The sequence below is a fragment of the Staurois parvus genome, unplaced genomic scaffold (assembly GCF_062004578.1).
Source record: "Staurois parvus isolate SC_StPar_1 unplaced genomic scaffold, SC_StPar_1.0 ptg000639l, whole genome shotgun sequence".
Lineage (NCBI taxonomy): Eukaryota > Metazoa > Chordata > Amphibia > Anura > Ranidae > Staurois > Staurois parvus.
In genome coordinates this window covers 4,394,657-4,406,020 of record NW_028318435.1, presented here as the reverse complement: position 1 = coordinate 4,406,020, position 11,364 = coordinate 4,394,657, and the positions used below count along the sequence as shown (strand labels likewise).

Here is an 11,364-nt window from a genome sequence, read left to right as displayed (position 1 = left end):
GGAAGTTTTAGTTGAGTAAATATCAAAAATGGCATTGTGTGACAGAGCTAGGTGTAGCTCTTGACCACTTTTCACAGTTCACATTGAATCTTTTCAGCATGTTTATAGAGCTCAGATCAGAGTAAATTTTTCATCCCATATCAGACCCCACAATACAGGTCATAATTAAATGGAACTACTGTCTGTTTAGCTAACCTAGAGTGCTTTGGGAATTCTTTGTTATATGGTTTATTTCTAAGTTTATATCAGGACTGGGCATGCACAGATCTAAAAAAAAAAAAAAAGTTTCAAAACTTTAATTTTACAAAAACAATGCAAATTGACACAAAATTATTGTTCTCCTAAACCTAAAAAACTCTAGTTTTGCCGAGAGGAAAAAGAAAAAAAAACAAAAAAACACTTTAAACATTGCCAGGATATCAACACACTTTTCTTCAAAACAGAGAACGGTAGGGATGAGAAATAAAGTGGTTCTGCAACTATTAAAACATAGATGGACCATAACACTCTTATGGCAACTAATACATGTTTAGACATTGGTGGTCAGTAGATGTCAGTGTGGTGGCAGTTAATTTAAAATGCATAATATGGAAATATGTGCATTCACCCCTAACCATTTTGAATACAATTTTTGGTGGTTACAATGTTCCAAGATACCAATTACCAACAAAAAAGGGAGTTCAATTGCAATGAGCAGTACAGCAAATAACTAGATGAAAAACTTGTATTGATCAAGTGGCCTACTGTAGGCATTTTAAAGCAGAACTAAACCCTCCTACCCCTTACAGCCAAGGAAAGGTTCATCTTCGCCTCCACTTGATCTGCAGTTGCCACAGTGCTGTACATGTGATCAGTTATTACACCAGCCATTTGATGGCCTGACATTCCGGATGAAAGCATAAGCAACTGTGATTGTTATTCATGGCATGCCTTAAGAAACAGTTATATTGCGGAGTTGGATTCTACTTTTAAAGGTATGATTTAAAGAGAGCACCTGCCAGCTGACTAAGTATCAGCTAAGAAGTCTATCTTGTTGCTTTGGGTTATAATACTTTGCACATTGACTGCGATATGTACTAGCTTACTGCTTTGCACATTGACTGCGATATGTACTAGCTTACTGCTTTGCACATTGAAGATAAAGAAAAGCAGTAAGCTAGTACATATCGCAGTCAAACAGCATGCAGAGGTAAGTGGAGGGATTGCATCACCATGCACCACTTCAATTTGTTCATTTAGGCAAGGTATACTTGCTTGACACGTTTAGCAATTATTTTGTGGATTAGGACTAGTTTGTGGTGGACACCCAGCTACACTATTAAAATAATCAGTCACAATATATTGAAAATTGGTTTTAATTTAAAAATACATAGTATGTAGAATCAACATGCAAACAGTAATGAAAAAAAATAAAAATAAAAAAAAGGAGTGTTTTATATACCAGGCTTTACATCACTTAGCACAAATTGTCTCAAATTTTGTTCAGCAGGGACTGGCTGAATTTCAGTCCATCAAAATCGGCTTGTGCACAACCAGCCCATTGGGTTTTTTCCTCTCAAACAATTAGTGCTCCTGGCTATAGCCAGCAACACTAATTTTGTTCTGCCAGCAGGGAAGGCTCCCCACTAGCAGAATACAAGATCGCTGCAGGAGGGACTGACTGTGTTGATGGGGGAATCAAGCAATTTTATTTCTCTCTTTCCACCTGTGACAGAAGAAAAGAAAATGGCAAACTCTATGGCCTGGCCTAGCCAGCCGTTTGCTATATGACAACATTGACAATAGTGGATGAAGCTTGCATAATGTGTGTTAAAAATGTTGTTACTTATAACTACCCTTGTTTTAAACACTTCCTGTTCTATTATTTTGCAAATGACATTATCATGTAAACCTTATGATCTGATTTTTTTTTTTTGGGGGGGGGATTGAGCTTACATACTGTATACCGATGTAGGCTTGTTCCAAAATAGTGGTTGTAAAAGCAGAAGGGTTTTTTTTTTTTTTCCCCCTAATGCATGTAGCTTCTCCCACCCCCAAATACATACCTGAGTCTGATCCAGCGATGTGCACAAGAGCCAAGGCTTTCATGGCTCTCTTGCTCCTCACTGGCTCGGATACAGCAGCAGGAGCCCTTGGCTCCTGCCAATCAGAGCCAGTAACGAAGAGTGGGGGGAGGGGCTGAAACCGTTTTGTGTGTCTTATGAACACGCATAGCAGGGCTCGAAAGAGAGCACACATGAGTACCCCCACAGCAAGTTGGATGCTCTGGAAGCACTTGGTGGGGTGGAGCCAACAGTGCTGCTGCCCCCTCCCCCCCCCCCCCCCCCCCGAGAACAGATCGGGGCTGCTCTGTGCAAAAACCACTGCAAGTATAACATGTTTGTAAAGGGTCTTTTTTGTTTAACTGAAATAACAATCACTTTAGGTCAGAGGAATAGCATAGCAGAAGAGAGGATGACATGATGATGAGATAATGTTGACAAATAGAAAACAAACCCACACATTTACAGGTGCCATCCACTCGTGTGCTGCCATGGATTGACACCAAGAAAGAAATTGTATCAAATATCAGTTTTCCTGGAGCCAACATACATGCGGACTGGCACCAGGAAAGGAAAATCACAATAAGTATTTGATTCAAATTCCTAATTTAATTGTCCTGGTAACCACTGCCATGAAATACAGAGAAATCAGAACATTTCCCCTCATCTTTATGATCCCCCTAAATGTCAAATGGGGGACACTTGTTCTAAACAACAGACTAAAGATTCCCTCACTGGAGAGATTTCCTCTCCCTTCCTGCTGTGTCTACAATGGCACACAGATTGCTAACACACACACACACAAACACGTTTTAAACATCCCTAACCACCCAAAACCGCAGGAAAAAAAATTATGTTGGCTTTAGATAATACTGGCCATACCTGGATCAAAAGTTGGCTGGTTCAGCATGTGCCAACAGAATTTCGATTCACGTATGGGCACCCTGGTTGTAAAGAAGCTCCCAATCATAAGAACCCAAGAGCACACCTTGAATGTGTGGATGGGGGAATCTACACTTTTTTGGTTTTTTTTTTTGGTTCAACCCGCTGGGTCGAATTATAAAAAAAAAAAAAAAAAATTATTATAATGGAATATATATATATATTTTCCATTAATTTTTTTTTTTTACACCTGTGGACATGGAAAATAAACATACATATATACACACACAATATATATATATATATATATATATACACACACACACATACATATATACACACACATACATATACACATACATATTTTCCATGTCCACAGGTGTAAAAAAAAAAAAAAAAAAAAAAATCACCTAGGCATGGAGGCTGCTTCTACAAATGTTTGTGAAAGAATGGGTCGCTCTCAGGAGCTCAGTGAAGTCAAGCGTGGTACTGTGATAGGTTGCATTTCCTTGCTACTAAATATTCAACAGTCAACGGTTAGTGGTATTATAACGAAGTAGAAGCAAAGCAACTGGAAACAACAGCAACTCAGCCATGAAGTGGAAGGCCACGTACAATGATGTGGGGTTGTTTTTCAGGGGTTGGGCTTGACCCGTTACCAAGACAATTTGGACAATTTCATGCTGTCAACTTTGTGGGAACAGTTTGGGGATGGCCCCTTCCTGTTCCAACATGACTGCACACCAGTGCACAAAGCAAGGTCCATAAAGACATGGATGAGCAAGTTTGGGGTGGAGGAACTTGGACTGGCCTGCATAGAGTCCTGACCTCAACCCGATAGAACACCTTTGGAATGAGTTAAGAGTGGAGACTGCGAGCCAGGCTTTCTAGTCCTGACCTCACAAAATGTGCTTCTGAAAGAACGGTCAAAACACTCCCAAACCTTGTGGACAGCCTTCCCAGAAGAGTTGAAGCTGTTATAGCTGCAAAGGGTGGGCCAACTCAGTATTGAACCCTACGGACTAAAATTGGGATGCTATTAAAGTTCATGTGCATGTAATGGCAGGCGTCCAATAATTTTGACAATATTATGTATGTATGTATGTATGCCCACATACATGCACACACAATATTGTCAAAATTATTGGGACGCCTGACTTTACACTCACATGAACTTTATTGGCATCCCAGTCTTAGTCCGTAGGGTTCAATATTGAATTGGCCCACCCTTTGCAGCTACAACAGCTTCAACTCTTCTGGGAAGGCTGTCCACAAGGTTTAGGAGTGTATCTATGGGAATGTTTGACCATTCTTCCAGAAGAGCATTTGTGAGGTCAGGCACTGATGTCGGACGAGAAGGCCTGGCTCACAGTCTCCAGTCTAATTCATCCCAAAGGTGTTCTATTGGGATGAGATCAGGACTCTATGCAGGCCAGTCAAGTTCCTCCACCCCAAACTTGCAGGTCAGTCAAGTACACACACACACACACACACACACACACACACACACAACAAATTTTTGCACTCAGTGTCTCAGGTACAGAAAACTACACATGGCAATAATAAATAACTTTAATAAATCTAATCAAACATTTGGAAGTGTGATATCACATTAGTTTCATGCTTGCATTTAAAAGTAACGGCTAAACTCTAAGCAGTTGCCATCAATATTCATTATGTTTTTGAATAATTAAAAGGTGCCTGTGAATTAAATAGGCAGTTAGTGGGTCCTATAAGTGAATAGCACAATACACACATAAACCAGGAGCCAAGAGAAGCCTATAAAATGTGTCAGCTGAAATATAAAAAAGGGTTAGGGCTTTAAATATACCAGTGCAGGATGAAGAACAGAAAGTATAGTTTTAAGACCAGATGAAGTAAAAACACTCATGTATACTGCAACACCTCTTAGATATGCAGTCTTAAAGTGGTACAGTTCCTGGACAAGGTACAATGGAGAACATGCTGCAACAAAAGATCACCGTATATAAAAACTGCAAAAATCTTTGGAGAGCATCCATATACCAGAACGCATGACTGTTGGAACCAGCACATATCAAGTATGTAATTGAACGCCAGCAATGCAGCCAGTATACATCATTTGCTGGAATTCATGCGGTTGCGTTTCAGTTCCCATTACCAGCGCACACCTTTCTAATGGTGACTGCTGTTGTGTATGTACTCTTCCTTTAGCCCAAGGCCTCATTTACACCTGGACATTGTTGAGTTTTGAAGGTTTGAGCTTCAAGCTACGCAAACTAAATCTGGTGTAATAAAATGGTGGCTGTTTACATACACACTCAGGTGCCTGTAGCTCCATGTTCAATGCTCCAAAAGCTACATGAGCTACTTTTGAGGCAGATTTGAGGTTTCTGGCTCCATAGACTTCAATGGGAATGCATGAAAACACTTGAATTTAGCATTTTTAAGGAATTTTTTGTAGCCTATAAGAACTGGTCTCCTGCAAAGTGATTTCGATTGGCTAAAACAAGAAGCTTGAATCAATATGTGAAACACCTGAAATATGCTTCCAAAATGCTCATATAGACGTTCAAAACCACTTGAAAATTGCTCTGCTTAGGTATGAATGCAGCTTTATAGTGTGATCCATGATCCATACATCCTTGCACCAAACAATGAAGTATCATTTGTACTTCATTATAAATATACTGAGACATGGGTCCATGGGTTAGTCAGTTCAAACTTCAAAGTAATGTCTTGACTGACACACTGTTAGAGCAGTCTTAACAAAGTCATTGATCCTGGCTTCACCCATGGATGATGCATGCCATGCAATGAAGACAAATGATGGACAGGGGTAAGACAGTGTAACATAATAAAATCTGCATGTGTGATGGGGATGCTGCTTTATGGTGTGCATCATTTAGATGTAGTAAGGCACTGCAAACAAATATAAATTTTAGTGCAAATAAAAGATATATACAAAAAAGGGAATCACTGTCGTATAAAAATAGAAAACAAAATAATTACTGTTCAAGTACCGTTAAAATTTTAGCACAGTAAACACTATAAAACTAAATAGGCCTCATACAGGAAGGTCACATTACGAAAGTCCTCATATTCCTGACAGACCTCATTTGTTCAGGACAGTCTGACGTATGGAGGTGGCTGTGATAATGCCTCTTCTGTTTCTGCACTGGTTTCCGTGAACTGTGCTGGAGAATTAAATATCCGCTCATTTGCTTCTGAAAAAGAAAATACGATAGATAAAAAAAAGAAAAAAAGTGCATATTTTCAATTATATGTTCTGTATATAACTACTTCAGTACTAGCCCAACCCCTTTCATTACCAGGACATTTTCAGTTTTTAGTGGTGTGATAGTTTACATGACTAATGCAAACTATACCCAAATGAATTTGATATCAGATAGAGCTTTATTCTGGTAATAATTCATAACTGGAACAGGTGCATCCGAGCCATTACCCCCTGTGTAATTCCTCGTCAGCCTCAGGAACACAGCCTAGGAAGTATCTGCAAACCTCCATACTCTGTCACTGCAAAAAGGGAAAGGCTGGTGCCATGAAAATTGGCTAAAACAATATTCTGGATTCATACAGGTGAAAAAAAAGCCAGCCGGTTTCAGCCATCAGGCCTTAAACATAGCTTTTTTTTCTGTAGAAGGGGAAAAAACCCCCCAAAAAAACCAAAGTAGACATTTTGAAAACAAAACAAGACAAAAAGCAACAAAAACCACATTTATCCTACTTTCTGTTATAAGGCATGACAAATAAAAAAGTATGGGACAGTACAAACACCCCCTAAAAATGACTCCATTTTGGAAAGTAGAATCCCCAAGGTGATCTCATTTTTCATGGCAATTTTTGTAAAATGAAGAAAAATGCTGGTATTACTGCTCACCTCAGAAAGAGGTGATATTCCCCCTCCTCTCCTATAAAGCTGAAGTGTTACTAAACCCAGGACCCTGCATTCACTATATCTGGTCTCCCACAATACACAGAACATGGAAATGCAATTATTTTAGTAAATATAAACTGCTAAATATCTTTTCTCATCAGCAGTTAAATCAGTCTTGTGACTTCTATCAGTGTTCAGCACAGAACTGGTTCAAGCTTGTAGGAAGTTTTATCTAGGAGGGATGCAGAACCTCTGACCTCTGTCTGGACAGTGCTGAATGGCCTTGTACCGATCACATGCACTCTCCCAAAAAAAAAGAAAAAAAAAACAAAAACACCTCTAGCAACACACCAAACTGAGCATGTGCAGAGCGTCTTACCAGATATGTCTTATCAGATGATAAAAAAGGGAGACTTTGGAAGAAAGGGAGGATCAGAGAAGACAGGATCAAACACAATGCAGAGGATTACCCCTTAGTTTCCACAGTGAGTATAACAAGCATGCTTTACTGCATATAGACTGATTTTACTGTTGTGGGTTTAGTAACACTTTAAAACAAAACAAAAAAATCCATTCATTAGTTCCTCCTCTTTCCCCTTCTTCTGTTGTAAGAGGAAGGAGAAGGCTTGCAGATGGTCACCACAGGGATCACATGGAACAGAGCGGTTTAGATCAGTTCTGCACACAGTCAACTGAGGACAACTCAATCCACAGACATTAATGGGTACACTTGCCACCCAAGAGTCATTTCTGTAGTGACGTTTAAAAATGGTACTCTAGTGATAGACCATACAGCAGTAGGGAGGTGGATAAATGCAGTGGACATATTCACCATAAATTTTAGATTTTCAGACACCCCTGCATGTATGCTTGAATTACAGAGAAGTAAAATCCAAGATGGACTGGGCTAGGAAATGGCCTGAATACAGTGCACATTGCAACTAAACTGTATTCCCTATATTGGAAATAAAATGTTTGCGATATGCCAGTTATGTCTAGATGTCAGCACTTCAGTTAAAATTAAATTTCAGGCGAAACACACAAATGAGATCCAAATAATGGAGCCCTTTCACATGCAAAAGAATTTGTTTTGGCAGGTAAAATGGTTTCATTATATGCATCTAAATTGAGCAGATGGGCTTATTTTTCTCTACTAGGGTAAAGCTACACTGACAGGTCTTGCCCCTCACCCATCCTGGACAGGGACAGTAGAAACACACTGCACGCTGAACAGCTAGTCTATCACTCGGTCCTCTTCTCCTATTGGCTTGATCATAGTTAGCATATGAGAACTGCAGCCAAACCAACTGGCTCATTGTGCTCCCCCTCTTCCAGTCTGAGCCATGCTGTACATAGACTGAAAAAGGCAGATATCAAATGAAATTCAGGTACTAATCCTGCTTGTATTTTACAAAAATATATTTAGTGACATATTCATTAATACTGAATAATGTGTGTATTTTATATCTGTCTGGAGTGCAGCTTTAAGTTATCCTATAACTTAAATACACAAATCATCACTTGCTGGTTTGGTTGAGAGCCTGGTATTACCAGGCATACTACTAGCCCATCATTGTTAAATTTGGACTACAGGAGGGAAGGGGCCGAAGCAGATTTAATCCAGCAAGCAACATATCAAATAGCGGTTTACCAACATTATAGGAATTGGCAATATGTAAACCCAACATTTCATATCCCTGATATGTGCCTGCTGTACCATGTGCATGTATAAAAAAAAAAAAAAAAAAAAAAAAAGTATCCTGTTCTCTTTGTATTTCTTCCTTAGTGTGAAATCCTGCCATATCCTCTGCTTTTCTATCAAAAACTGACCACACTAAGCAGAACACATCATGGTCAGTTTTCTAGCTGTACTGGGAACTCCAGATGCTCTCCCCCAATGATCAGATGTCTGCTAGCACAATATTTTAAAGTATTTTTGTATTTTATACATTTTATTTTTAAAGTACTTTTTTTTATGCAAAATGTATTTGAAACTGCTCAATAACGACCATTGGTCAGTGGATCTATCTGCTCAGAGCCTAGGACACCAGAGGACCAAATTGGAACTTGTAACTTCTACCATAATTTGACTGGCTGGATGCCAGGTGACATTGTGTATTATAGCTTTTTCACTGTATTTGGTGCATGTATTGTACATGCGGAGATTACTTATTGCAGCTTGCTTTCTGACCTTTGATCTGAATATTTGTACTTTTTGTGTATTGCAAAAACAACATATTGCAAAAGGAAATACAAGAAACAGTTATAACTATGGCAAAGGTTTTATTTATTTTTTGATACATTTGCTTACCATGGAATGTGCATACCAGTTCCACAGTCTGAGACTGCTCATCTTCAGGATGTAACCATTCCTAAAAGGTGATAATATACAATCCAATTACAGGAGCATTAAAGGCTTATTTATTGTATATTTTGTATATGTAAAGCTAGTAGAATTTTGTTCAAAAAAGGTTTAATTTTAAGAATGTTTTTTCGATTTTTTTTAAATCGTTAGTGGGGTCAAAGTTGGTGTTCACTTTAAGCAACAATTAAAAGAAAGATTCAAAAAAGGAGCAGGATGGAAATCAAATGAACAAATCTTAACAGTGTATATGGGATTCTAATCCTTTGGAACTGTTCTCCCACTTTGACCAAAACGGTGTATAGGTAACTTGAAGTTATGTGTCAGAAGATGGGCAGGCATATTTAACCAGTATTAGTAGAGCCACAGAAACCAAGTGGTTTATATAAGAGTTGTTAATATTAAATAAACCCTTGGACATTACAGAGCCATATATTAAGCATGCATTAGTACTCTTACATAAATAATATGAATAAAAAAATGGACACAACACAGATTCCAATTGTTCCTGTGTGATCAGTTTTTTCATCTACACGCTCGCCTTCTGATATCCATGTTGACAAACTTTCCATTATCTGCCGCAATCATATCCAGATTTCCATCTGGAGACTGTAGGCATACAACCTTGGGCACCCAAAGAAAGCACCCAGTCAGCACTTTACAGGGAAAGTTTCTCTTACTTTAATGGTTCTAACTTGGCTTTGACTTATGGCTGTATGACTGTAGTTCTACAGATAATAGGACAAAAAAAAAACAAAAAACACACACACACACAAAACACAAAAAACACACACACACACACACACACACACACACACCACAACAAAAACACACAAAAACACACAAAAAAAGTCCAAAAAAAGTCAGGTCTTTCACTCTGCCGCATATAGACACAAGCCTACTGAGCTTCCAGTGGTAGTAAACTCATTTTATATTTACCTACAGGTAAGCTTATAATAAAGCTAGGCAAAATTAATATCTCCTAAACATACACCATTCTAGCGAGCAGCAGCCTGTGACATCACCGGCGCTTGCGATCTGAAGGAACGGCATACCCGTGCTGTTCCTTCAGAGCTGTGTGCCATAGCTGAGACTCCTGTGCACATGGGCAGGAGTGATGTCATCATAGCTCGGCCCAAGGGCGTATTTACCACAAGGCAATCAAGGCACTTGCCTAGGGCGGCATTTTTCAGGGGGGCAGCATCTCCCCCAGAAGAAGGGATGAAAGAAGGGATAGCATACCATGGGAACCAAGAGAGGCTGTGGGCTGCTTGATGGTGTATGTAGAGCCTGCCTCCCGTTCCCGGGGATGTCCGGAGCTGTGAAGATGGGAGTCTCTCTATAGCCGGGGGGGGGGGGTGAAGTAAGTGGAAGGCTCTTTTGGAGTGGGGGCAGGGGTGTTGTTGGACAATGTCAGGCTCTCCCTGTGGGAGGGGGATGTGTTGGTCGGTGTCCGTGGGGGCAGACTATTTTTGTGTTGCCTAGGGCAGCACAAAACCTAAATACACCACTGGCTCGGCCAATCAAGCGACCGCAGCCCGGGAACCCAGAAGGAAGACCGAATGAAGATGGAAGCCTCTGCAGTGCTGACAGATTGCCACTGGAGGACTTTGTTTTAAAGCAAGTCCTTCATAATGTGCTAGTATGCCTTTGCCTTGCAGGGGAATTTTTTTTTCCTTCTAGAATTTACTACAGCTTTAATGGTAAAAATGGCCCACGAAACAAGCACTTCCTTATGTAGCAATCATGCGCAGAGATGGACGCGGTCATCCATTTTGCTCCAAACCCCTCCATTTTGTAGCTCTCTCTCCCAAATCAGCTTTCCTCATCCCCCCTCCCTCTCTGTTGAGTGACATGTGGTCTGTTTGATGCAGATCACAGGCAGCAAACTCATTGGGAGGGCGTCATGGTTATAAAATCGCACAACTAGCTGGTGCCCCTCTGTCTACGAGACTCTTGCTGGAGAAGGGGACGTAACGCCATAAACTGAGCCCCCGCTGAGCTTCAAAAAAGACATTCCAGGGAGTCGTAAAAACAGATTACATTTAAAAAAACTCACTTTTCCATTTCATTTTATATCTTCAAATAGGAAATAACTACACAAACATGGAACACATATTCGGATGGCTCCCGTTAAGACAAGTCGCCTGGTATATTACACCCCCTATCTGACATACACAGGAGAGCAGAAAATTATATCT

General features: G+C 39.9%; 1 protein-coding gene across 2 annotated transcripts in view; it reads right to left on the bottom strand.

Moving 5' to 3' along the window:
- Positions 1-4,480: 4,480 nt before the first annotated feature.
- LOC149449055 (uncharacterized) overlaps positions 4,481-11,364 on the bottom strand; it is a 35,431-nt gene continuing 28,547 nt past the window's right edge. For both annotated transcript variants that reach the window (XM_089693899.1, XM_089693900.1), the window contains exons 6-7: positions 9,113-9,173; positions 4,481-6,130 (exon numbers count right to left, since the gene is read on the bottom strand). In XM_089693899.1, the coding sequence (XP_089550025.1) occupies positions 6,027-6,130; positions 9,113-9,173 (165 nt within the window). In that variant the 3' untranslated portion in view covers positions 4,481-6,026. The remainder of the gene's footprint in view (positions 6,131-9,112; positions 9,174-11,364) is intronic.